This window comes from Anguilla rostrata, chromosome 13 (genome assembly GCF_018555375.3).
Source record: "Anguilla rostrata isolate EN2019 chromosome 13, ASM1855537v3, whole genome shotgun sequence".
In the NCBI taxonomy this organism is placed as follows: domain Eukaryota; kingdom Metazoa; phylum Chordata; class Actinopteri; order Anguilliformes; family Anguillidae; genus Anguilla; species Anguilla rostrata.
In genome coordinates, this window is record NC_057945.1 from 2611438 (window position 1) to 2639367 (window position 27930).

The 27930-nt window shown below is 48.2% G+C and overlaps 1 protein-coding gene across 1 annotated transcript; it reads left to right on the plus strand.

Moving 5' to 3' along the window:
- Nucleotides 1-49: 49 nt before the first annotated feature.
- rab22a (RAB22A, member RAS oncogene family) lies at nt 50-27911 on the plus strand. Its single transcript, XM_064306643.1, has 7 exons — nt 50-416; nt 1203-1282; nt 1937-2018; nt 17160-17231; nt 18677-18783; nt 22162-22271; nt 23250-27911. The coding sequence occupies exons 1-7, from the start codon at nt 381-383 to the stop codon at nt 23345-23347; spliced, it is 585 nt and encodes a 194-aa protein (XP_064162713.1). The 5' UTR covers nt 50-380; the 3' UTR covers nt 23348-27911.
- The last annotated feature ends 19 nt before the right edge of the window (nt 27912-27930 follow it).

Here is a 27930-nt window from a genome sequence, read left to right on the forward strand (position 1 = left end):
AACAAAACAAACAAACAAAAAAAATTCCCAGTTGTCACGTGACTTGACGACGGTCGTTCAAGATGGCGTCAACGACTACATTTTTAACCAGCTAGCCAGCTTTAGCAAGATTATGCGAACTGTCTGTACCGAAATAGCGACGTATCCCTCGTGTGATCCTTAGTACAGGTCAACAGTAACACCTTTGTGTCTGATACCTTCCCACCCACCTGTTACCAAACACAGCTAACCAGCTAGCTAATTAGCTGGCTAACTGGCTTGCTATTTTGTAGCTAAACCAAGTAGCTGGCTGGCTAGGTAGGCAGCTGGGAGGTGTAGTTAGCTATTTTAGCCAGTGTAGTTGGGATGTACATAAAGTTAATGTTGATTTGGAGATTGATATGGCGCTAAGAGAGTTAAAAGTTTGCCTGCTTGGGGTAAGGATTTAACATGTCTGACATTTCATTCTTCGCAAAATTTGCACTGGTTTAAATGTTGACTGAGCTAGTTAGTGCTAACGACTTGTTCTATGCAGCTAGCTAGCGTACTGGCGTAGTTACTGCTACCGATTAGTTTCGTACTGTTATCTATCCAGTTAGCATTTATTGTTTCCCTAAACTGAATAAAGTTAATGATGCAATTTTTGTTGCTTACCAGTAGTGATATGTATGAATTGACTAAAACAAGCGGGGCTGCCTGATAAGTATATGGTTGGGAAAACATCTATGTGTGCACTAGCTGGCTCAGTTAACGAACAAGTTAAATTGATTTAATGTTTTTTTTTTACTTAAAACAGTTTTGTCTTAGAAATTAATAAACTTGAGGTTGACTGTGGTTTCTGCCTATGGCCAGTATTCCACGTTGATAAAAACATGAATATGATAAATATTTGAACCTTGAATTCAAGTCAGCCTGAAGCTTTTGCTAGCAATGTATTGCCTTGAAATTGGAAGTGTGTGCAATTATTTAGGCATGAATTTAGGTAAAGCTTACAAACACGATCTCCCTGGAAATAAAATACGAAGTGGCTCAAGAAATGCAACTTAATGCTGAAGTGTTTAACCTGCCAAACCACCGTTACCATCAACACATTTCTGTGGAAAGTGCTTATTCAGCATTGCATGAATTGTCAGGGTTTGCCTTTTTTGAAAGATGAGTTTGTTTTGATTACTTTTTCTCTTTTTTTTTTGTTGACATATACATGAATGTTTTTGGTGTTGCAGGACACTGGAGTAGGAAAATCGAGCATTGTGTGGAGGTTTGTGGAAGACAGCTTTGACCCCAACATCAATCCAACAATTGGGTAAGTTATATTGTAGAGGTTAATGGTTTTATCAGAGATGTTTGTCAGTTGTCAAATTTTGGTTGGATTTGGCAGTGCTGTTGCAAATTGCAGTAAATAGGCCACATAAATAGCATATGAACAAAGGTATTTTGTTACGATGCTGAATTCTTGGTTGGGGATTTTTGATGCTCATCTTGAAAAAGCTGCTTGTGCATATTTTATATAAAGTATGCCCATAGAAATCACATTCTGATTAAAATGGTTGTGTTTTTGATTGAGTTTTTGAGCCATTTCTGGGACGCCATAAATCTTCAGTGACATTGAGTTCAGTAATTTATTTACATATGATATTTTCTATATGGTTCGATATCATTGCGTTCTCACTTCTATAGTAAATGTTGGCATCCGTGTATCATCAGATAATCTGATATGTCAGATGTACAAAAGTAGCATAGTAATGGACCTGTATTTTGACCAGTTTATCCACAAGCCCCATTTTGAAATCAGCCCTCACCAGTTCTCTTCTGACCCTGTTGTGTGTCATTAAGCCAACGCATGTCTTTCTGCATGAAACCCATTGGCTACTCATAACCAGACCAATGTTATTAATGTGCATGCAGTGTTGATCGTGATGGTTACGCATGCAATTGAGTTGAGTTGATTGACTTCCAGGGCATCGTTTATGACAAAGACAGTGCAGTACCAGAATGAACTGCACAAATTCCTTATCTGGGATACAGCAGGCCAGGAAAGGGTAAGCAGCCTTTACTTCCTTTTGTGATGTCATAATGGGAGGGCGGGTACGTTAGCAGTTTGATTCCATGTACCTACATTATCTTGGCTGGCTCACATTAGCTCCTATGTGTACTGAACAAAGAAGAAGCACTATATTAATAATAATGGGGTCGTCATGCTGAGTGAGTGGTGGTGTTTTTGGCTACTTAGGATAGGCAGCTACATATTCAGCTACTGTACTGTAACAGGTTGTCAGTTTAACACCTACATAGCTAGCGACCAACCAAGTTCCTTATGATAAAATGACCTGCAGTTGTCATGAATGATTACTGAGTGACTGGCTAGCTGTGTGAAATCTGACGGAGAGTGTTAAACTCAAACGCTGGGTTGTGGCTATAGCTAGCGAATGTGAATTTTAGCTCAGCTCCCTTTAGCTGTCTATAGTGTTCACCCGTTGCTATCTGGCCACACTTCTCGTCCATTTTAAGAATTTTTAGAGGTGTGTTACTGCGAAGACAAACACCATTTTTTCTGTTCCTTAAGCTAAAAAATGAACATAAAATAAAAATGCTACTGGACACGTGCTGTCATCAACTGGCTGAAAATATTATTTGAAATGAGACTGTAGGGACTGAAATCAGGGCTGCAGTTACAAAAGAAAGAAGTCACCGAAAGTGAGATTTTCAAAACGTGGTCTGTCGTTGATAAAATTAGATTTTCCTCAGATGTGCCATATAGAGAAACCGTTGCAGTAGTATTTTCATTCTAGAAGAAGTTGTCATACAGATGTGGTCCTCCGCTGTTACCAATGACTGTCCCACACTCTAGGGCATGGATACTCAAATCTGAATCCAAATCCAAATCCGGCCCTGGTTTTCTTTTACTCCAGGTAATTAACTGAACAATTTTAGTGCTGCTGATTGGCCGGACTGTGTTCACACCTGACTCTTAGGTAAAGGGTTAGGGTGGTAGGGTGGTAAACCAGCAGTTCTTGGACCTTGAGGACTGTGATTTGAGTGACGGGGGTTCTGGGGTGAAACCGTGCTCCTGGATTGGCACAGATGTTCCCGGTTTCTGCTCCATCTGAACCCCTCGCTACATAATTAAAGTTATCGTGAGACTGAATGCACACAGGTGACCGAGAGCTTGAGGTGCTCCGTCATTCACAGTTCAGATGGAGCATTCAGGCTGGGTCTGTTACTAATCAGCCAAACTGTGCCTTCTGGGGTGGAATATAGAGCTGACGTATCTCTGGCACCACAGGGTCAGTGTTACCTGCCTCTGCTCCACATAATTCCAAAATGGACACTATAGAAACACCTCCGCCACAAAAACTGTGCAGCTTTGAAACCTCTTGTGTCAACTTGAAAGTCCAGTTCCTGTGACCATTTTGGTATGAAAGGTTGGAGGCGGTTATGCTGATAAATGAGTCACCTTTTAAACCCGGTGATGTCGAACTCCAGTCCTGGAGAGCTGCTGCTTCTGCTGATTTCTATGTTTGCACTTAAGTGATTCATTTGACATTGATTGCAAAAAGAGCCCACTAATGTTGTTTCCAAGGCTTAAGCAGACTACTGATTAAACCAGAAGACACGATGCACTCCTGCAGGACTAGAGTTTGACACCCCGTATGTTAAACCTGTTAATGAAAAAGGATCCCTCTGTGGCTTTGCTCAGCTGGCTTCCCTCAGAACGACTGCTCCTACTGTGCAATGGAGAAGTGTGGCCAAAAACCATTGGTTCGGCAGTTTATGATCGAGTGAAATGCAGAACGGAAAATGATTATTCATGAAAATATCGGTGATGTAGATCTTGTACGTGGCAGTAACACGCACTGGGGGGAGGGCAGGGGATACAGATGGGGGCGGAGGGATGGATCCTGTTGGTATCGTGTCATAGGTACTTAGGCGGAGCCAGCCAGGGGGAAAACAGTCCCACGTCAGTCGGCGTTCTGAGTCGGGACCCATTGTAGATAAAGCTAGCCGTCATTGCTATTTTATTATGATGTCCGCAGATTACATCGAATCGTTGTTTCCTAAAGACCAGCAAAGGTATTTTTGCAAAATAAGCCTGATAGGATGTCCTTATGCTGTCCTTATGCGGTTACAGAGTGGAAAAAAGGCCCAACTCACTGGCCTGAGTCATTCATCTGACTGTTTTAATCCCCCAGTAAGGAACCATGTCGACTACATTACGATGCACGCCAAGTCAGCTAATATTAGCTAGCTGGCCATAACCACACGGTTTCACTTTGAGCAATCATAGTGACATTTTGTGAGTAACTTGGTGGTGCTTTGACAGCCACGACAGGTGAAACCCATGCTAGCTATCTCTGCTTGACGTGGCCCTTTTGCTGAAATTGAAGAAAAAAATATACAAAAATTGGAAAATACTACAATTAAAAAAGCTATGTACAATTATAAAAACTAGTCTACCTTAATCTTAACAATGAACAAACGATAAATCTACTAGCCTGCTACTAAACTACTAAAATACCTAATCTGCAGCTAAAGAACTATAGAAAATGGAACTAGAGGAAAGACTAAAAAGTAGTATCCAGGCTGTCACAACTCGACCACAGGCAGTTTGAAATGAGCAGGATAATTTGTGCAGTCCTATTATTTCAGTTTGAATAAAGAATTCTTACCTGTCAGTCCAGAAGAGGGGTAGAGGTGGGGCCCTATGACCCCAGAAGAGGGGTAGAGATGGGGCCCTATGACTCCAGAAGAGGGGCGGAGATGGGGCCCTATGACTCCAGAAGAGGGGTAGAGGTGGGGCCCTATGACTCCAGAAGAGGGGTGTAGATGGGGGCCTATGACTCCAGAAGAGGGGTGTAGATGGGGGCCTATGACTCCAGAAGAGGGGTGGAGATGGGGCCCTATGACTCCAGAAGAGGGGTGGAGATGGGCCCCTATGACTCCGAGAGGGTGTGGAGATGGGGCCCTATGACTCCAGGAGGAGGCTGGAGATGGGGCCCTATGACTCCAGAAGAGGGGCGGAGATGGGGCCCTATGACTCCAGAAGAGGGGTGGAGATGGGGCCCTATGACTCCAGAAGAGGGGTGGAGATGGGGCCCTATGACTCCAGAAGAGGGGTGGAGATGGGGCCCTATGACTCCAGAAGAGGGGCGGAGATGGGGCCCTATGACTCCAGAAGAGGGGCGGAGATGGGGCCCTATGACTCCAGAAGAGGGGCGGAGATGGGGGCCTGTGACTCCAGAAGAGGGGTGGAGATGAGGCCCTATGACTCCAGAAGAGGGGCGGAGATGAGGCTTTGACCTGCTTGTGTAAAAGCGTTTTCACATGCCCCGGGTGTGTCCCGGGTGTGGGCTGGGCTGGGCTCCAAGCGAAACTCCGCTTTTCACCTCTAGATGGCAGTGCATAGCACTTTCTTTTGCACAAAATGTGGTGTTTCGGCTTAATTAGATGTCAGTTTTTTAAAATTTATTATAGGACTTACATGATTTATCAAATGGACATGGGATACTCAGCATTAAAATGTGATTTAGTGTTTATTATCCCTCTAAAGTCCTACATTGCAAAATTGAACACCATAAATAAGCAGCCCAATATAATTTGGTAATGTATCATACAGAGCATCAAGCATTCGCACTACGTTTGTATATTATGTGATAGAGTCTTATGAATATGGATATAAAGCAGGGCTGTTAGAGACCAGACCTGGAAGGCTGCAGTGTCTGCAGGTTTCTGTGATTTCCAGAAGGTCAGCAGCCCATAATGCTTTGAGGAAAAGGCAGCCAATCAGCAGCTTAAACAAACCACTTGTGCTGTAGTGCACTAAAAACCAAAAGACGCCGTGTCTCTACAGGACTGGAGTCTGGCGCCCATGTTATAGAGTATTAAATCTAATAACATCATTGCCTCCCTTGTGATAAATGTTCTAGCAAAGAACCAAACTCAGTTAGTCATGGATTGCAGTATATTAAATGATAAGCTGTCAGTTATTTCATATGAGATTAGAAAAGATTTATTTCGTTTTTTTGCTCAAGGTTTCTTCCTGTTTCCAGCCAGGGAGTTTTTCCCTGCCACTGTCACCCTGAGCATGCCCTTGGGGGTTCAGGCCTGGAGCTCTGTAAAGCTTTTAGACAATGCCCTTTGTAAAAAGTGCTATCCAAATAAATTTTAATTGAATTGAAGAATGAATTGTTATTGTAGTAAACGATCGGAACAGAATGGCAACAGAGTGTGGTCTTTAAAACAGTTCCGCACAGCACCGTTCTGCATGAAGAAAGCCACCTGCGTGGTCCTTTGGAAAAATTAATGAAGTTCACTATTGGAATATGCATTATTTGGCCTGCGATATATTCATTTGACATTATTCATTTGCACTACATGTTTCATGTGAAACAAAGTCTTGTCAGGAGTAACAGCGCTTTCATGTCCTCATTTGTCAAATAGCACCATCTAGTGGTACTACCACACATCTAGTACATTGTGTTGCACAGAATGGCGGAGTTGTCTTTGGACTTGGGATGACTGATGGATGTTATGAAGCTATGGGTCAGTGTAATGAGAACAGTTTTTAATGTTCTGCAACAACAGTCAGAACTGACAAAATATTGGATAATTTCCTTCAATAAAATAAATGAGCTCTTAATCTCTTAATCAATTGAGGTTGTTGAAAATGTGTTCTAACATAATTGCGTGGTTAAACTTAAATTCAGGTTTGGCTTGTGTGCCTTTTGCTGTCAGTAAACATTCATTTTACACAGAGGGTTTCATGTTTCCACATTCTCAGCAAATGGGACCCAACTGATCTCACCCGTCAGTTGAATCAATTAAACAAATATTTGAAAAGAATAAGTTGGTTTGACCCATTGATTTTCCTGGGATGTGAATATGGGACGTTTATTTTTAAGGGCATACATAGCTATTTCTGTCATAATGTGGCTTTAGGGGGGTAGTTCATCCTTCATTAGATGTAAAAAATAAAAAGTTAAATTAAGAGTAGTTGGTGCCTAATTAAGAGCAGTTAGCTGCTCATTACAATACAGAGCTCGTTACTTTGGCTGGAACAAAAACCATCATTATTTGCTGTATATTGGTCAATGGTGTGATGTGTACATTTTGAGTCCAAATGCAATATTTGTCCAAGAAGATAATAGCGGCGTGATCTATAGATCGCAAGAATGCGCTGCAGTGAGCAGCAAACAATTCTGTAGAACCGCTTCTTTTTTTTCCTACAGCTTTATTAGAGTTAATGACAAAATGAAATAAAAGAGGTTGTTTGCCACCTTATTTTTTTGCCATTCGTGGGGCAATTCGCACCTAAAAGTAGTGAATGTTAGAGTAGAGTATATTCGCACGCCCTGTTACTTGTACCTTTTAAGTGGCACAGAATATTGCGTGTTTAGAGGTGCCAGACTGCAGCCTGTAGTGAACAGACGGACCTCGCTGTGCTTTCTGTGCTGTGTTCTGTACGCGCAGCTCAGAGGGGCTGTTTGGTACCTCGCGGCTGGGTCACTGGCTCTGCCAGGCCCATGGTTAGCGTAGCGCACTGAGCTCCCCGCACCTCTGCAGGCCCATGGTTAGCATAGCGCACCGAGCTCCCCACACCTCTGCAGGCCCATGGGTAGCGTAGCTCACCGTGCTCCCCACACCTCTGCAGGCCCATGGTTAGCATAGCGCACCGAGCTCCCCACACCTCTGCAGGCCCATGGTTAGCATAGCGCACCGAGCTCCCCGCACCTCTGCAGGCCCATGGGTAGCATAGCGCACCGAGCTCCCCGCACCTCTGCAGGCCCATGGTTAGCATAGCGCACCAAGCTCCCCGCACCTCTGCAGGCCCATGGGTAGCATAGCGCACCGAGCTCCCCGCACCTCTGCAGGCCCATGGGTAGCATAGCGCACCAAGCTCCCCACACCTCTGCAGGCCCATGGTTAGCGTAGTGCACAGAGCTCCCCACACCTCTGCAGGCCCATGGTTAGCGTAGTGCACCGAGCTCCCCACACCTCTGCAGGCCCATGGTTAGCATAGCTCACCGAGCTCCCCACACCTCTGCAGGCCCATGGTTAGCGTAGTGCACAGAGCTCCCCACACCTCTGCAGGCCCATGGTTAGCGTAGTGCACAGAGCTCCCCACACCTCTGCAGGCCCATGGTTAGCGTAGTGCACTGAGCTCCCCACACCTCTGCAGGCCCATGGTTAGCGTAGCGCACAGAGCTCCCCACACCTCTGCAGGCCCATGGTTAGCGTAGTGCACCGAGCTCCCCACACCTCTGCAGGCCCATGGTTAGCGTAGCGCACGAGCTGTCCGCACCTCTGCAGGCCCATGGTTAGCATAGCGCACCGAGCTCCCCACACCTCTGCAGGCCCATGGTTAGCATAGCGCACGAGCTGCCCGCACCTCTGCAGGCTCATGGTTAGCATAGCGCACCGAGCTCCCCACACCTCTGCAGGCCTATGGTTAGCATAGCGCACCAAGCTCCCAGCACCTCTGCAGGCGCACTCGGGTTCCCACAGGTACAGGCAGCCGTGTGGGCCGTACTGAGCATCAGCCTGTTTGGGAGGAAAGTAAACAAACAGACACAAATGCAGGTGGCCCGGATGTGGTTCTGAGGCCAGCTGCTGTTCTCCCAGGTCTCTCCTGGATGGCGTCCCCACGTGTAGGTGACCCGTGTGTAGGTGACCCGTGTGTAGGTGACCCGTGTAGGTGACCCGTGTGTAAGTGACCTGCGTGTAGGTGACCTGTGTGTAGGTGACCCGCGTGTAGGTGGTCTGCGTGTGGGTGACTCGTGTGTAGATGACCTGTGTGTAGGTTGTCTGTGAGTAGGTGACCCGCATGTAGGTGGTCTGTGTGTAGGTGACCCGTGTGTAGGTGACCCGTGTGTAAGTGACCCGTGTGTAGGTGACCCGCGTGTAGGTGTCTGCGTGTAGGTGACCTGCGTGTAGGTGACCTGCGTGTAGGTGACCTGCGTGTAGGTGGTCTGCGTGTAGGTGGTCTGCGTGTAGGTGATCTGTGTGTAGATGACCTGTGTGTAGGTGACCTGTGTGTAGGTGACCCACGTGTAGGTGACCCGCGTGTAGGTGACCCACGTGTAGGTGACCTGTGTGTAGGTGGTCTGCGTGTAGGTGACTCGCCTGTAGGTGACCTGTGTGTAGGTGGTCTGCGTGTAGGTGACTCGCGTGTAGGTGACCTGTGTGTAGGTGGTCTGTGTGTAGGTGACCCGTGTGTAGGTGACCCGTGTGTAGGTGACCCGTGTGTAGGTGACCCGTGTGTAGGTGACCCGTGTGTAGGTGATCTGTGTGTAGGTGGTCTGTGTGTAGGTGGTCTGCGTGTAGGTGACTCGCGTGTAGGTGACCTGTGTGTAGGTGGTCTGCGTGTAGGTGACCTGTGTGTAGGTGGTCTGTGTGTAGGTGATCTGTATGTAGGTGGTCTGTCTGTAGGTGACCCGCGTGTAGGTGGTCTGTGTGTAGGTGACCCACGTGTAGGTGAACCATGTGTAGGTGACCTGCGTGTAGGTGGTCTGTGTGTAGGTGACCCGTGTGTAGGTGGTCTGTGTGTAGGTGACCCGCGTGTAGGTGACCCGCGTGTAGGTGACCCATGTGTAGGTGGTCTGTGTGTAGGTGACCCATGTGTAGGTAGTCTGTGTGTAGGTGACCCGCGTGTAGGTGACCCATGTGTAGGTGGTCTGCGTGTAGGTGGTCTCCGTGTAGGTGACCCGCGTGTAGGTGGTCTGTGTGTAGGTGACCCGCGTGTAGGTGACCTGCGTGTAGGTGGTCTCCGTGTAGGTGACCCGCGTGTAGGTGGTCTGTGTGTAGGTGACCCATGTGTAGGTGGTCTGCGTGTAGGTGACCTGTGTGTAGGTGGTCTGTGTGTAGGTGACCCGTGTGTAGGTGGTCTGCGTGTAGGTGACCCGTGTGTAGGTGACCCGTGTGTAGGTGGTCTGCGTGTAGGTGACCCGTGTGTAGGTGGTCTGTGTGTAGGTGGTCTGTGTGTAGGTGACCCGTGTGTAGGTGACCCGTGTGTAGGTGGTCTGTGTGTAGGTGACCCGTGTGTAGGTGACCCGTGTGTAGGTGACCCGTGTGTAGGTGGTCTGCGTGTAGGTGACCCGTGTGTAGGTGACCCGTGTGTAGGTGGTCTGCGTGTAGGTGGTCTGTGTGTAGGTGACCCGTGTGTAGGTGACCTGTGTGTAGGTGGTCTGCGTGTAGGTGACCCATGTGTAGGTGGTCTGCGTGTAGGTGACCCATGTGTAGGTGGTCTGTGTGTAGGTGACCCGTGTGTAGGTGACCCGTGTGTAGGTGACCCGTGTAGGTGACCCGTGTGTAAGTGACCTGCGTGTAGGTGACCTGTGTGTAGGTGACCCGCGTGTAGGTGGTCTGCGTGTGGGTGACTCGTGTGTAGATGACCTGTATGTAGGTTGTCTGTGAGTAGGTGACCCGCATGTAGGTGGTCTGTGTGTAGGTGACCCGTGTGTAGGTGACCCGTGTGTAAGTGACCCGTGTGTAGGTGACCCGCGTGTAGGTGTCTGCGTGTAGGTGACCTGCGTGTAGGTGACCTGCGTGTAGGTGGTCTGCGTGTAGGTGGTCTGCGTGTAGGTGGTCTGCGTGTAGGTGATCTGTGTGTAGATGACCTGTGTGTAGGTGACCTGTGTGTAGGTGACCCGCGTGTAGGTGACCCACGTGTAGGTGACCTGTGTGTAGGTGGTCTGCGTGTAGGTGACTCGCCTGTAGGTGACCTGTGTGTAGGTGACCTGTGTGTAGGTGGTCTGCGTGTAGGTGACTCGCGTGTAGGTGACCTGTGTGTAGGTGGTCTGCGTGTAGGTGACCCGTGTGTAGGTGACCCGTGTGTAGGTGACCCGTGTGTAGGTGACCTGCGTGTAAGTGACCTGCGTGTAGGTGATCTGTGTGTAGGTGGTCTGTGTGTAGGTGGTCTGCGTGTAGGTGACTCGCGTGTAGGTGACCTGTGTGTAGGTGGTCTGCGTGTAGGTGACCTGTGTGTAGGTGGTCTGTGTGTAGGTGATCTGTATGTAGGTGGTCTGTCTGTAGGTGACCCGCGTGTAGGTGGTCTGTGTGTAGGTGACCCACGTGTAGGTGAACCATGTGTAGGTGACCTGCGTGTAGGTGGTCTGTGTGTAGGTGACCCGTGTGTAGGTGGTCTGTGTGTAGGTGACCCGCGTGTAGGTGACCCATGTGTAGGTGGTCTGTGTGTAGGTGACCCATGTGTAGGTGGTCTGTGTGTAAGTGACCCGTGTGTAGGTGGTCTGTGTGTAGGTGACCTGTGTGTAGGTGACCCGCGTGTAGGTGACCCATGTGTAGGTGGTCTGCGTGTAGGTGGTCTCCGTGTAGGTGACCCGCGTGTAGGTGACCTGCGTGTAGGTGGTCTCCGTGTAGGTGACCCGCGTGTAGGTGGTCTGTGTGTAGGTGACCCATGTGTAGGTGGTCTGCGTGTAGGTGACCTGTGTGTAGGTGGTCTGTGTGTAGGTGACCCGTGTGTAGGTGGTCTGCGTGTAGGTGACCCGTGTGTAGGTGGTCTGCGTGTAGGTGACCCGTGTGTAGGTGGTCTGCGTGTAGGTGGTCTGCGTGTAGGTGACCCGTTTGTAGGTGACCTGTGTGTAGGTGGTCTGTGTGTAGGTGACCCGTGTGTAGGTGACCCATGTGTAGGTGGTCTGCGTGTAGGTGGTCTGCGTGTAGGTGACCTGTGTGTAGGTGGTCTGCGTGTAGGTGACCCGCGTGTAGGTGACCTGTGTGTAGGTGGTCTGCGTGTAGGTGACCCATGTGTAGGTGGTCTGCGTGTAGGTGACCCATGTGTAGGTGGTCTGTGTGTAGGTGACCCGCGTGTAGGTGGTCTGTGTGTAGGTGACCCGCGTGTAGGTGACCCGCGTGTAGGTGGTCTGTGTGTAGGTGACCCGTGTGTAGGTGGTCTGTGTGTAGGTGACCCGCGTGTAGGTGGTCTGCGTGTAGGTGAGCGAGCTGCAGGTAAACCCGCCGTTCAGCCTGGCGGCGCGGCCCCGGTGTCAGCTGGGTGCCCGGGGCCCTGGTGCTCAGGGGGGAAGTGAATTCAGCGTAATCTAAGACGAGGGACGCGCAGGAAACCGGAGCGGCCCCTTAGCCCCGCCCCCCGCCCCCCTGCCACACCGTCCGGCTGCTCTCCTGGTTACCGTGACACCCGAGCGCTTAGCGACCCCGGAGGAGAATCGCCCTGCCCCCCAGGCTGTTTATTTCAGCAGCACGCTACAGTATCAGCATTACACCGTATAACACAGCCAGCGCTCTCCACTGCACTCGCCAAGATTCAGATTCAGATGAAGATTCAGAATCGGCTAACATCCCAACCCGAGGAGGCTTGGCTCGGGAGAGGAGCTCTACGACTCTGACTCGCATCCATAAATCATCTCTAAGCAGCAGTGTGGATCTGGGGCGGTTTCCCTTGCTCAGATCCTCTCCATTAGGAGCGAAAGAGGAGGGCTGATCCTAGAGAAGAGCGTCTACTCTGGGACTCTTTAGGAACCTGGGCCCGGATTCATATGATCCAGAGCAGGCGAGACGTGTGAATCAGATTCATAAGATCTGGTGCAGGCGAGACGTGTGAATCGGATTCATATGATCTGGTGCAGGCGAGACGTGTGAATCAGATTCATACGATCTGGTGCAGGCAAGATGTGTGAATCAGATTCATAAGATCTGGTCCAGGTGAGACGTGTGAATCAGATTCATATGATCCAGAGCAGACAAGACGTGTGAATCAGATTCATATGATCTGGTGCAGGCAAGACATGTAAATCAGATTCATACGATCTGGTGCAGGCGAGACGTGAATCAGATTCATACGATCTGGTGCAGGCAAGACGTGTGAATCAGATTCATAAGATCCGGTCCAGGTGAGACGTGTGAATCAGATTCATATGATCTGGTGCAGGTGAGACGTGTGAATCGGATTCATATGATCTGGTGCAGGCGAGACGTGTGAATCAGATTCATACGATCTGGTGCAGGCAAGATGTGTGAATCAGATTCATAAGATCTGGTCCAGGTGAGACGTGTGAATCAGATTCATATGATCCAGAGCAGACAAGACGTGTGAATCAGATTCATATGATCTGGTGCAGGCAAGACATGTAAATCAGATTCATACGATCTGGTGCAGGCGAGACGTGAATCAGATTCATACGATCTGGTGCAGGCAAGACGTGTGAATCAGATTCATAAGATCCGGTCCAGGTGAGACGTGTGAATCAGATTCATATGATCTGGTGCAGGTGAGACGTGTGAATCAGATTAATAAGATCCGGTCCAGGTGAGACGTGTGAATCAGATTCGAGCCGTATACAAGCTCCCCCCCCCCCGTGGGCAGGGCTACAATCCCTCGCCCTACGATCTCTCAGCTGTGGTCTACCTGTTACTCCCTCTGCTGTGTACCTGTCCGAATTAATAAACAGCAGGAAAGGAGGCAGGCCTGTTCACTCTGCTTAAAAAAAAAAAAGATGCATTTGTAGGAACCCCTGAGAACTGGCCGCGCACTGTATGGGTGTGAGGATGTGGTGTCTGATGCAGTGCAGGTGGGGTTTGGAGTTCAGCGTTAGTGGAGCCAGGAGGCAGTGAAACAGGAGGTGTGTTCTCCGCCTGCTCTTTTAAAGATGGGGTACAGAGCAGCACCCCATTCCCAGTTGCCGCTCATTTTCACCCCTCCTAAAGAAGGCGGGGCCTGTGGAGGAGGGTACGTTAAAGATTGGGGGGGGGGGGCTGAAATCGAAGCGTCCGGAAGGATTATCCTGTCCTCCTTTTATAGACCCCATAAGCGCTTAGAACATTCCAGAAATATCAGACAGTCTCACATAGGATGCCAGTCCCATAATTCAACAGCTAATCTGCACACTGGTAGGGGGGAAAAGATCGGGGGTGTATTTTATAGCTTTTGGGGCCAGATGTGTGTGATAGATCGCCCACATCATGGGGGGGGGGGGGAGGACCACACAGGACTGGGGTCTGGGTTGCCAGTTTGACAGGCACTTTCCCTTTCCTACACTCAGCCAATCTGGCATTCCTGAAGTAGTCTCCCTGCCAGTACAAACTCTGTGTGGAACCTGGAAATGGTGCCATTGCAAGCAAATAAAAAAGCCATAATTAAAAATAAGTATGTATTTGTCGCTATATGTGTGCTTCATACACTTTATATATGTCTTTTAGGTATATTTACTGTACAGGAATATAAACCTTTCAGGGCCTGCTGAGGGCTTTTCTGAAACTGGCTATGTTTACCCAGTTTTGTTTTTGGGTTTTTCTGTCTGTGACCATTCACAGAGCATATTGTGCCAGTCAGTCTCCCGTTCAGGCCAGATCTTCAGATTCATATTCCACACATGCGATCAGCATAAGCAGCTGTTTTGGTCATATTTGTGTGTTGTACATGCTGCAGTTTCCTTCTGCTGTCTAGCCAATATAGTCCCATTCAGAAGTAGCAGAGCTGTTATCTGTCTTATGGTACAAACAGGCCCCTCATCCACCCTTACTGAAGACCAATGCAAAGAAAACGGCCCTTTTTGCATGTTTAATTTGAGAATTGCGTATTCTGCCTTTTATTTCACCGTTTGGTGTATCCTTTACTATATCATCTTCATGTTTGTTTTCTGCAAAGCAACTACAAAAAAATGCTGCAGAGAAATTGTTTATTGCTGTTCATTCTTGTCGAGACAATGCAGTATGTTTTTGAAAATGTTCAGTTATTGTTCCGTAATTCCACACTCTGGAGCAGACAGGTTTTGAGCCGTTTACTGAACTCAGCGAACGTATCAAGGACATTGCTATTGCCACAATACCTATTTGAAGTTAGTTGAAAATACAGTTAGAGGTTTTTTTAAAAGTATAAATGGAATTCAGGGAATCCTTGCGATGTCTGTTTAACTGAATCAGACCATCTTTCACTCATGGTTCGGACCAACAGTTTTTGATCTATGGTTTGGAACAGTATGGTTAATATTCTATGGTTTGGAACAGTATGGTTAATGTTCTGTGGTTTGGAACAGTGTGGTTTCTGATCTATGGTTTGGAACAGTATGGTGTCTGATTGGTTTGGAATAGGAAAGTGCGTAACTGTGAATCAAAGCTGCTGTCACACAGTCATGGTTAAAGCCTTGTTGTGATGCTGCCAGGCCCAGGGGGTACATCATGTGTCATTGTACGCCACAAGCAATCCCAAGAACCCCCAACCATCCAGCGAGCCCGGCTGCCAGAACCCTTCACTATCCTCTCCAGCTACCAGCATGTCTCAGCCAGACCTGCTTCTCATTTGGAGTTACTGAGGCAGGCGTCTGCTAATTGCTGCTGTTTTCAAGCTAGAACACTTAAGCTTTGGGAAAATATTAGGCCTATACCAAACAAAACAAGCCCAAAACTGGTGTGCTTAAACTATATTTCTTTAACTTAAAAAATGGTGCACAGCCTGTTTTTGTTGGATTTTCTTTCTTGACGCTCTGGTCTAAAACTACACACCATTCCATAAATATGGAGGCTCTGGCCAGCTCTGCCGCACAGTGCTCAAGTGTCTCCTGATCACTGCCACATGCAAGTGTTTCCCAGAATGCCCTGCATCCTTCCAGAGCCACACCATCTGCGATGTTTCACGTCACGGTACGCTTTTCTTCTCAGCTCTTTCTTTTAAAAAAAGCAGTTAGGCTCGGCCATTTTGTACGAGGGTAACGGTCTTATTCCTTCTCCGGGGGAGGGCCAGTGCCTGGTCGCCAGAAGTGTTTTTTTTCCCTCTGAGTTGCGTCGCTCTGCCACCACACTAACCAGAGCGAGATGCTAGCGGTCTGTCGGTGCTGGAAAGCCCCTTCAGCGTCCCCACCGTGGGCGTGTGTGGAAGTGCGGCTCATTACGGCTGATTCACACACTCAGCTCCCCTGCCCCCTCACCTTTAACGCCCAGCCGAGCTCTGGAGCTTCCTGTGATCTCCCCAAAACACCAACCGTGTGTGTGTAATCTCCTCATCACCCCAGCTGTGTGTGTGTAATCTCCCCATCACCCCAGCTGTGTGTGTGTAATCTCCCCATCACCCCAGCTGTGTGTGTGTAATCTCCCCATCACCCCAGCTATGTGTGTGATCTCCCCATCACCCCAGCTGTGTGTGTGTAATCTCCCCATCACCCCAGCTGTGTGTGTAATCTCCCCAAAACACTAGCTGTGTGTGTGTAATCTCCCTATCACCCCAGCTGTGTGTGTGTAATCTCCCCAAAACACCAGCTGTGTGTGTGTGTAATCTCCCTATCACCCCTGCTGTGTGTGTGTAATCTCCCCAAAACACCAGCTGTGTGTGTGTGTAATCTCCCCATCACCCCAGCTGTGTGTGTAATCTCCCCAAAACACTAGCTGTGTGTGTGTAATCTCCCTATCACCCCAGCTGTGTGTGTGTAATCTCCCCAAAACACCAGCTGTGTGTGTGTGTAATCTCCCCAGCTGTGTGTGTGTAATCTCCCCATCACCCCATCACCCCAGCTGTGTGTGTGTAATCTCTCCATCACCCCAGCTACTTGTGTGTAATCTCCCTCCCCATCACCCCAGCTGTGTGTGTGTAATCTCATCATCTCTCCAGCTGTGTGTGTGTAATCACCCCATCAACTCATCTGTGTGTGTGTGTGTGTGTGTGTAATCTCCCCATCTCTCCATCTGTGTGTGTGTAATCACCCCATCACCTCATCTGTGTGTGTGTAATCTCCCCAACTGCAAGGTGTACCTACAGTTTACTTGGAATTAACTAATTTGAAGTTAAGCGATGTCAATGTTATTTTGAGTGAATCTCATACTGGACCACAGACATATTTAATGTATTTCCCTGATATACAGTAAAACTACTAAAATTTATAGTAGTACAGCCGAGCAGATGTCTGATCTCACTTAGCTCAGGTAAGGGGGTCGGTGAAACAGGAAGCATTGTCAGGCCTGCAGCAGGGCTGTGTCTGTGCTGGTAGGGCGCCCTCTGGAGGTGTGGAGACCTGGTGGTAGGTAGTTGTAATCAATACTGTTTTTTACTGTTGGTTTATATTTTAATTAGATGGTTGCTTTTGGTAATGCCCTGCATATGCGTGGTCATGCCAAGAAAGCATTTTTGATTTTGAATTATATTTGACTTGAATTGTATTTGAAGTTGAATTTGTCTCTCTCTCCCTCCCTCTCTCCCTCTCTCTCTCCCTCCCTCCCTCCCTCAGTTTCGAGCCTTGGCACCAATGTACTACCGCGGCTCTGCAGCAGCCATTATTGTGTATGACATCACCAAAGAGGTACGACTTCCTGCTTGTGTCCTCCCTTCCTGTGGTTGTGCAACAGTCGCACTGCACCCAGCCTGTCCCATACAGAAACGCAGTTTCCTCCATAATCCCAAATTCACACACCGTTTAAGAACATGCCATTGTTCTGTCTGGCTGGTTCAGACTGACTTAAAGCTTCAACAGTTATAGTTCTGTAATGTTCAATATTGCACTTGAATATGTTATTTGCATGAATATCTAACTTGCATTCAGACTGCGCAGTTTAGGCCTATGTGATGGCATTGCTGAATAACAGATGTCATATGACCCAAAATAAGAGGTAAATGACCTGACTGATGCTTATATTGCGGAATGTGATATTTATTTGCTGAAAGGAGAGTTTGTGAAAGCGCTGTTTTTCTCACTTGTGCTGAGTTTAAATGTACTTGGGGCTGCTGGGGGGCTTATCTGGTTAAGCCACTGTTCTCATTCCAGTGCATAAGTGTGCTCAGGATTCCCAGGTCAAGTCCCGTTCATGCCAGTGGCAGCTGTGGTCTCTCTCAGGAGACTGAGGGCAGTATTGATGTGCTGGATGGTCTCTCAGGAGACTGAGGGCAGTATTGATGTGCTGGACGGTCTCTCTCAGGAGACTGAGGGCAGTATTGATGTGCTGGATGGTCTCTCAGGAGACTGAGGGCAGTATTGATGTGCTGGATGGTCTCTCAGGAGACTGAGGGCAGTATTGATGTGCTGGACGGTCTCTCTCAGGAGACTGAGGGCAGTATTGATGTGCTGGATGGTCTCTCTCAGGAGACTGAGGGCAGTATTGATGTGCTGGACGGTCTCTCTCAGGAGACTGAGGGCAGTATTGATGTGCTGGACGGTCTCTCTCAGGAGACTGAGGGCAGTATTGATATGCTGGATGGTCTCTCTCAGGAGATTGAGGGCAGTATTGATATGCTGGTTGGTCTCTCTCAGGAGACTGAGGGCAGTATTGATATGCTGGTTGGTCTCTCTCAGGAGACTCAGGGCAGTATTGATGTGCTGGACGGTCTCTCTCAGGAGACTGAGGGCAGTATTGATGTGCTGGACGGTCTCTCTCAGGAGACTGAGGGCAGTATTGATGTGCTGGACGGTCTCTCTCAGGAGACTGAGGGCAGTATTGATGTGCTGGATGGTCTCTCTCAGGAGACTGAGGGCAGTATTGATGTGCTAGATGGTCTCTCAGGAGACTGAGGGCAGTATTGATGTGCTGGATGGTCTCTCAGGAGACTGAGGGCAGTATTGATGTGCTGGACGGTCTCTCTCAGGAGACTGAGGGCAGTATTGATGTGCTGGACGGTCTCTCTCAGGAGACTGAGGGCAGTATTGATCTGCTGGACGGTCTCTCTCAGGAGACTGAGGGCAGTATTGATGTGCTGGACGGTCTCTCTCAGGAGACTGAGGGCAGTATTGATCTGCTGGACGGTCTCTCTCAGGATTCTTTCCAGACGTTGAAGAACTGGGTGAAGGAGCTGCGTCAGCACGGGCCTCCGAACATCGTGGTGGCGATCGCAGGGAACAAGTGTGACCTCAGCGATGCCAGGTATGGCCCCGCCCCCTCCCCCAGTATGGCCCCGCCCCCTCCTCAGGTACCTTACACACCTGGGGAAATGCTTTAAAATCCCTGCATATTACTCACAGTTACTGACAACAAATATTTTGTTGAGAATTACAAAAAAAACATATGACACTGACGTGTTAGCAAAAGATTAAATAACTGAGACCAAAACACTTATTTTATTAGCATTGTGAATTGTCAGACCAAATTTTGTGAATGACTTTAAAGCAAAGCTTGCTGTAGCCCCAGAACAAACTGCACATCTCTTTAAAGAATGCAGCTCACCACACTGCCCTAAATCCGCACCAAAAGACTCCTCTCTGTCCTCGTTACAGATTTTAAAATGCAGAGAAAAGGCATTTGTGCTTCGGGCTTTTATGGAGTCATTTTCCAGGTTTTATCTGAGTCTGTGTCTTTTAAATCCAGTTTAAAGACCCGTTTTCAAACTGTTTTACCTGCATGACTGCCTTATTTCTCTATCCTGTCTGTCTGACTGCTTTATTTCTCTATCCTGTCTGTATGACTGCTTTATTTCTCTATCCTGTCTGTATGACTGCTTTATTTCTCTATCCTGTCTGTATGACTGCTTTATTTCTCTATCCTGTCTGTATGACTGCTTTATTTCTCTATCCTGTCTGTCTGACTGCTTTATTTCTCTATCCTGTCTGTATGACTGCTTTATTTCTCTATCCTGTCTGTATGACTGCTTTATTTCTCTATCCTGTCTGTATGACTGCTTTATTTCTCTATCCTGTCTGTATGACTGCTTTATTTCTTTTATCTGTCTGTATGACTGCTTTATTTCTCTATCCTGTCTGTATGACTGCTTTATTTCTCTATCCTGTCTGTATGACTGCTTTATTTCTCTATCCTGTCTGTATGACTGCTTTATTTCTCTATCCTGTCTGTCTGACTGCTTTATTTCTTTTATCTGTCTGTATGACTGCTTTATTTCTCTATCCTGTCTGTATGACTGCTTTATTTCTCTATCCTGTCTGTCCTTCTTTGCTGTATGCTGCATTGTGTTGTGGTGCAAAAAAATGCTGTCCAAGTCTTATCAGTAAATGAAATAATTGAAATGGTTTAAAAGTTCATATTAGTTGAGGATCTGATATGAAATGATTAGTTGATGGAACTTGAGGGGCGGGGGGGGGGGGGAGGGGGGGGTTGTCTCCAGTGCTCCCGTGACAGTGAACGGTGTTGCCAGATGCCGGGGATTTTGTTCCTTAACAGTATTTTTTCAAAATCCCCCCATCCATCTTTGACTCCCCATACATTACATTACATTTATTTGGCAGACGCATTTGTCCAAAGCAACGTACAATAAGTTGCATACCGAAGGTCATTGGAACAACTAGAAAACACAGGTCCGATAAGGTGCACTACTCATTATGTAGTAGTTATTCATAGGCATGAACGCAGTGAGTCCAGTTCACACGGTAAGCATAGGCTAATACATCTTTCTTTAAATGCTTTTTCCAGTTTTTCTCACAATTTGCAATCTGCGCTAAAACATCGGCTGTTAAAGACAAGCCCCTGCTCTCTCCCAAAGCCTGGACGTCAGCTGCGGCTGGTTAGCGCACCTCACTTCCTGTGCATGAGGAAGAGCTTCCTCTGCAGCTCAGCAGGACCGCCTGCAGGCACCCACCCCACCAGCATTACATTACGTTACAGGCATTTAGCAGACGCTCCTATCCAGAGCGACTTACACAACTTTTACATAGTATTTACATGTAAAAGTGCATCCATTTATGCAGCTGAATATGTACTGAAGCAATGCAGGTTTAGCACCTTGCTCAAGGGTACAACGGCAGTGTCCTATCCAGGAATCGAACTTATGACCTTTCGGTTACAAGCCCAGTTCCTTTCCCACTTTGCTACACTGCCAGCACACACCAGCAGGGGTCACTGCCGCGCAACGAGTCACTGTCCCCACAGCCAACCAGAACCCTCCCTTTCCTGGTTGTTACGAGGGCCCAGCGGGGTGGCCGGCCACAGTCAGCACTAGAATGATCTCGGGTTTGATGCCATCCATGCGCTAGAACAGAGCTATAACCGGATGAGCCACCCAGCAACCCCCCATTCCCCATACATCACGACTTTGGATCTTCCCTTGTGAATATTTTAGAATCCCCCTCCCAGTGGGGATTATCCCTCCCGTCTGGCAGCCCTGCTGGTGAAATGGATCCAGGGGCGCTGCACGGCTGCTGGGGGATACTTTACCCTGCAGCCCGGGTGTAGGGTTACCGAACCTGCCGGAGCGCTCCCCGCCTCACACAGTGCCCCGACGAGCCCCGACGAGCCCCGACGAGCCCCTCCTGTAGACGCCCGTCAGCCGCACAGGCAGCACGGCGTAAAGCGGTCCCGCGGGCCGGTCATCGCACCAGATATACAGACGGATGCGCACGCTGGGTCCATGAGCTGCATTAAGACGCATCAGACGTTCATCTGAGTAACTGTGGCCTCGGCTCTTATAGCCCTTTTATAATGGGCACAAATTGAGTCTATGCTGAGCTTTGACTGAGAGATGTGCAGGATGGGAAGATGGGTCAGACCTCGGTCACAGACTTTATTTGAAATGCTTAAACCATTAATGAAGTCATTCATAAATAATTCAGTAACCTGAATTCTTGCAGAGTACTGACAGTTTTTCTATGTATTTTCAGCAATATTTAGAACAAAATTCTTACTCCGATTGTATGTTTTGTTAGTAAAGTGAAAATTCTAAGAGCACTGCAGGTTTGACTCCAGTCCTGGAGGGCCGCAGAGTCTCCAGGTTTAACTCCAGTCCTGGAGGGCCGCAGCCTCTGCAGGTTTAACTCCAGTCCTGGAGGGCCGCAGTGTCTGCAGGTTTAACTCCAGTCCTGGAGGGCCGCAGTGTCTGCAGGTTTAACTCCAGTCCTGGAGGACCGCAGTGTCTGCAGGTTTAACTCCAGTCCTGGAGGGCCGCAGTGTCTGCAGGTTTAACTCCAGTCCTGGAGGGTCGCAGTGTGTGCTGGTTTAACTCCAGTCCTGGAGGGCCGCAGTGTCTGCAGGTTTAACTCCAGTCCTGGAGGACCGCAGTGTCTGCAGGTTTAACTCCAGTCCTGGAGGGCCGCAGTGTCTGCAGGTTTAACTCCAGTCCTGGAGGGTCGCAGTGTGTGCTGGTTTAACTCCAGTCCTGGAGGACCACAATGTCTTCAGGTTTTTGTGGTTTCCTTTCAGTCAGCATCCAAAATTAGGCCTTGGAAACAAGGTGTGTGGAACTTCTGCACCAGCCATTGGCTTAAACAGAGTGCTGAAAGCCGGAAGATGCTATTGCCCTCCTGGTCGTAGTGTACGGTGACTGTGCCTCTTTCACGCTGTGCTCAAATCCGTCCACAGAGAAGTCTCGGAGAAGGATGCCAAGGACTACGCCGATTCTATCCATGCGATCTTCGTGGAAACCAGCGCCAAGAACGCAATTAACATCAACGAGGTCTTCATAGAGATAAGTAAGCACTGTTGGTACTGTTTTTACCAAACCGATCTGGAGCCATCCAACTGTAACATTACTGCCCCTAACCCTCACCCTCACTTGTAACACTAACCCTAACCGTAACCCTCACCCTAACCATTTCCCTGGGAGGCTTTGGCACGTTTAATAGAGCCTCCGTGCAGTATAGCCACTGTGCTATGTTAGATGTTGCTGTGCCCTGTACGCTTGCAATGTGTGCCAGCATATCAGCTGATGTGCTAACTGGCTGCCGGGGTGAGCTTCTGGTTACATAAGAGCTCTTACTCTCACAGCAAGCTGTTACTGTATCCTGCGCCCCTCTAACATTACCTGACACGATCTTCACCATGATAACTTTCACAGTGTAGAAACACATTGGACACTTGTTTTTTTCTTGATTCAGGTATTTGCCCAACATGAAATTAATAAAACATAAAATAGTTCACTCCTAGTACAGCCTAGTTTTTCCACTATAACGTGTAGAATGTTGTTATTTTTATATATATGTTATTTTTGTGTAATATAAGATTAGTGAAGGATAACAGTAGTAATGTTTCGCTCTGAACAGAATGCAGTTTAATGAGGAAGTGGTTCCCACACCCTGCTGTTGCTCTGGGAGACAGTGTTCTACCCCGACCTTTTGACCCACACGGTGCCCGAGGAAGACTTTTGTGTTCAAAACCTCTTCCTCGTGACAGCATGCTATAGCGCTACATTTAGGAGTGTCTGTAGCACACCAGTGCCCCTATCGTTTACGCCCCCCCCCCCCACCCCCCCTCAGTCAGACCCATACTGTTCTTGCGTGGAGCCTTTTAGCAGCCAGCCTGACACTCAGCCTCACAGATAGTCAGCACAGCGGCTACAGGCCCCAGGCTGAGTGTCTGTGTCGGGGGTCCCTGGTGCTGTGTTTGGCGGTCCCGTGTCAGGCCGGTGTTTAAAGCAGCGTTCTCTCTCTCTCCCCCTCTGCTCTCCCCAGGCCAGAGGATCCCCGTGTCGGAACCAGGAGGCGGGGCGGGGGGAAAGAGCTTCAAACTCCGCCGACAGCCCTCCGAGAGCCGCCGCACCTGCTGCTGACGACCCCCCCCCCCCCCCAACCGTGAAAAGGACCGCTCTCTCCAGACCCCCCCAAACCGTGAAAAGGACCGCTCTCTCCGGACCCCCCCAAACCGTGAAAACGACTGCGATCTCCGGACCTCCCCATACCGTGAAAACGACTGCGCTCTCCGGACCCCCCCAAAGTCTGCTCTCCAGACTGAAGACCTCCCCCATAGTGCAGTCGGGGAACCCGCTGCACTATGCTTCCATGTAACCACCCCCCCCCCCCCCCCTTCCTGTCACAGGGTGATCATTCTTCGCCCTCCTCAGTCAGCCTCTCGTCATCATAACACTCGAGAAAAGGTCGCGGAACCTTCTGGGCGTCCGCCATTTGGCCTGTCTCGAGCTCAGAGAGCGCACGAAGGGCGTCCCGTCCAGCTTCCATCCCGCCCCGCCCCAAGCCACCCCCCCCGCTCTCCGGGGTTCTCCCATTTCAGAGCCTGCTGCCCAAACTGGGGGTCTCCGATCCAATCCCACACCCACAAAATTCCTCTTTCCTTTTATTAAGCTTATAATAAGAATGCAGTGCATGCAGGTCTATTCCCTGCTCAGTTACCGCTGACATCGCATGGAGACGCCTTTCCGGGTCCCGCCATTATAAGCCCGAATCTGGCTCTCTGATGCTCCTCCACGTCCACTGCAGGGGGCTCGCCGCGTAGCCTGTGTTTCTCAACGTCCTTGTGTCCCGCCCTTTATAGCAACGGCGTCTGGCTGTAATTGTGCCAAAAATCTGTCTTCGTGTAGTCCAGTACTTGTTTTCAAAGCTGCTGGTTATGAGGCGCTGATATGTATATTTTCCCCCCTCCCTCAACAAACTCGCCACCTTAGTGAGAAACGGGCGGGTCTGTCGATGCGGGGGGGGGGGGGGAAGGCTGCTTGTCTCTGTCAGCGCATGCCACACATTTCAACTCTGCATGACCTCTGCACCAACAGAGAGCTCAGGGCGGTAATCCTTAAACATTTAAGGTTTCTCGAGAGGGAAACTGTTGGAGATTGTTTATGATAACATTGCCTAGCGATGCTTGGTAAACGCCCGCGTGTTTGTCTTTGTTTTGATGGGTTACGTCTGGGTCAGGTGCACACACGGGCTACATGTTGGGCCGTGGGCCACGGAGTCCTGTCTGAGCTCTGCACTTTGGAGGGAAACCGCGTACGCAAACTGGACTGCGCCTCAGAGGTTTGATGGAGGCCCCAGGAGGTGGTGGCGGACCGCGTCATTCGATCTGTTACCTCGGCTCTGAGGACTGTTCCCGGTCCAAGAGCTCCAGCGACTGGTGTTGGCCTTTTTAGCGGGGCCAGCCTGGGAGGGTGCTGACAGGACTGGCAGCTGGCGCGCACGCGGCCTGATCGTTTTTCCTTTCGGTCCTCATTTCGCCTTTTAATGCACCGGAAAGGGAGTCGGGCTTGGGAAATCGGTGAATGGATTTGCCCGAGTGCAGTTGAGAACACAGCCAGTAAAATTTGCCTTTTGACGGAATCCATTGTCTGAAATGTTTTAAAATGCTGTTTTAACCGTTCGTGTTTGTTGGAAATGACCCTCCTCCGATCCCTCGCTTTTAAAAAAAATTTTATTGAAATTTTAGAGAATTTTTTATTTTGTGAGGTTCTGCCAGTTCTTTAATTGTCCCATAAACGTTTTTCGTCTTTCTTATTCTGTTGGCTTGCGTTTCCCAAATTGGGTTTTATCACCTGGCTTGGGTTTAAAACAAAGAAAATCTGGAAATGTAGACGTTTCAGGAAGAATAAGACCACCCTTTTCAAATCAAAGGTCTTTCTCAAAGACAGCCGGAGTTGAACGCTGGAAAGTACCTGTGGCCCTCCTGACCCAAATGGGGGTTAGCAGACCATGGTGTCCTGGTCGACCTCGGCTCTCCATGGCGACCGCGGCTCTCCATGGCTACCGCGGCTCTCCATGGCTACCGCGGCTCTCCATGGCTACCGCGGCTCTCCATGGCTACCGCGGCTCTCCATGGCGACCGCGGCTCTCCATGGCGACCTCGGCTCTCCATGGCCGCCGCGACTGCTCCATGGCGGTATAACATGTTCTGTGCATGCGTGGTTCAGCCCTTTCTCCAGGCATCGAGCAGTGTTCTTATTCCACTGACTTCAATGGCAGCCATTAAGGCAGGTTCACATATGGAGAAATGTACATTAAAGAGAAATAAATGAGAATGATTTCCTCGAATTTTCCCCAACCACACTGAAACGAAGCAGCAGAAAAATACCCCCCCTCCCCACTCCAACCCACTGCTATGCTGTGTGAGATAAGGGAACTTCCTACACTATCCTAAGATGGTGGACTAAGGGGAAAAAGTGTACATGTGCAACTGTGAGCGAGTGTCGATATTTGTCCTTGCTTAGTGTCGCTCTGTGGCTGTCTACACTGCAGTTTATGCACTCCCCCCACCCAGAAGAAAGGGAATGCCACTGCTGACACCTGCTGTTCCTGGCCATTCTGTGAAAGAGTAAACCGGGAACAGTTAATTTACTGGTTTTACACAAGAGGTTTTAACTGACTTAAAAGGGAAAAAGAAGCAGGTCTGTCCTATGAATTAGACCTTTTTTTAAACATGATTATTGGTTCCAAACCAAACCTTGAAATACACAAACATTTCTGTGTGAGTGTGTGTGCGTGTGTGTGGTTGTGGGTGGGTGGGTGTTAAGTTACAGGAGTTGAAGGTCAAATTATGAAGTTAAGTATAGAAATTATTGATTAATTATGGCATGAAGATGAGATGGGCTCTTGGATCAACTGCCAGTTTGTAGCTGGATCCTCCTAACTCAGAAAAACAAGCAGATTAATGAAGGAAGTGAGAAGATGTGAAAACCTTTCGGACCCACGTTGAGCAGGACTCCAGGGGCTTTGTAGAGTATTGTACATTCTGGTGGGTAAAATGGCGGCCTACCTCCCCCAGCCATCAGCCACAGTCTTTGCTGAAAGTATGGTACTCAGACATATGCAAAGTACCGTTTTAATCGAGAGTCATCAGTGTCACTGTTTTACGGATTCTTGGGTAATATTGCAGAAAGCAGACCAACCCATAAATTGTGTCACCCCCTCCCGCCCAACACACACACTGTCACACACCAATTTTGGACTGTGCCATACATTGGTATCTATGAAGTTGCTGTCTGTGGCTTTTTACGTCTTGCCAGTTTGTTTGTTTTTTTATTCTTCTTTTTTTACTTTCTTTTACATATTTAAATGACAGTTAGCTGTTCTAGTCTGTGGCAGTTCAGGGGTTTAGTGAAAGGGATTTTTTTCCTGAAAGAAGTGTAGCCATTTCTGTGCAATATTAATATATCCTACTTGTTATGTCTGCGCAATAGAATTACCAAAGTGTGACAGCGCTTGGCATTGTCTGCCAGGCTGATGATCCCTTCTCCCTTCCTGTACAAATTCAGAATTAATCTCCATTTACAGGCAGACTTGCTTAGGATCTCTGAGTTTCACTTCAAACTGTACAGATAATTGTGATTTGCTGGTTGTAATTTCAGATGGTGTTCTTGCCAGTAGGAAATCTCTTGCAGCTTTAGAGGGCAGGATGCCGTTCTCATTACAGTGCAATGGAAAATAAAACTCTAAAGCTCGGTACTTGCAGTTGCACTTTTTAATACTTTTCTCTTTCAATGTGGGAAGTTTTGTGTACTGTTATTTGTGTTTGGTCCCTGATATACTGAGTTAATGTGTCTTTACGGCCTTTCTTTCTCACTAGAAACTGAAATTCCTCTCCTTAAGAAACCTGATTTTAACCATGTTATAAAAATGTTTCCTTCCATCACTGTGCTTTATACCACTGCAAGTGGGTCTCGCACTGTTTGAAGAACTTCAAATTAATTTGACTCGTAGTCCTTTGTCCAGAAATTGGATTGCATGTCATTGTATTTAATCGCTGAGTCATTTCTTCCTCTTCTACTCTTAAGTCTCTGCTCAATGCGAAGTTAAAAATCTTTTTTTTGAACTATAACGCAGAACAATGTTCCTGTTTCCATTCATATTTGCAGTCATAATGATACATTGTAAGGCGACTTCAGTGCGTAGCAGCTGTGTAATATGTAACCGCTTATGTCTGGTGTGACCCTGGACGGTTTCAGTTTCAGCAGATGGAACGTGACACCTGCTTGTGATTATGTAGTGATCAGTCCGCGATCGCCAGTCTTGTACGAGCGGTGTTTCGGAGAATCGGCACGTCTTGCTTTGGGCTGGCCCTAAGGGAGTGCTGCTGGGGCAGTAGATTTAGGTACCGTGTCCATGTGCATACTGTAGAACAAGTCAACATGTATAAATATGAATCAATACTTACTATTCCTTCAGATGGTGTGCTGTATTACTCTGTTATTTACTTTTATTAGTTTGCATTGCAGAAGCACCACCACTGGCATATTCCACCTTTAAACCTTGTCATTAATCGGCTTTATTGTTTTCCCATTTCATAATGATTGTATACAACAGAAAGCTTGAAACAACTTGTTCACTGTGTATTTTTGAATGTGCAAAAGGGAAACACCAAGCTATTTACTAATAAAAGTTTTTAAAAAATCATTCCCATAGCCATGCCTGC

Coding starts and splice junctions, on each gene's coding strand:
- rab22a (XM_064306643.1), top strand. CDS start 381: ATGGCGCTAAGAGAGTTAAAAGTTTGCCTGCTTGGG. Junction 1,283..1,936: donor AACATCAATCCAACAATTGG/GTAAGTTATATT, acceptor ATTGACTTCCAG/GGCATCGTTTATGACAAAGA. Junction 22,272..23,249: donor CGAGGTCTTCATAGAGATAA/GTAAGCACTGTT, acceptor TGCTCTCCCCAG/GCCAGAGGATCCCCGTGTCG.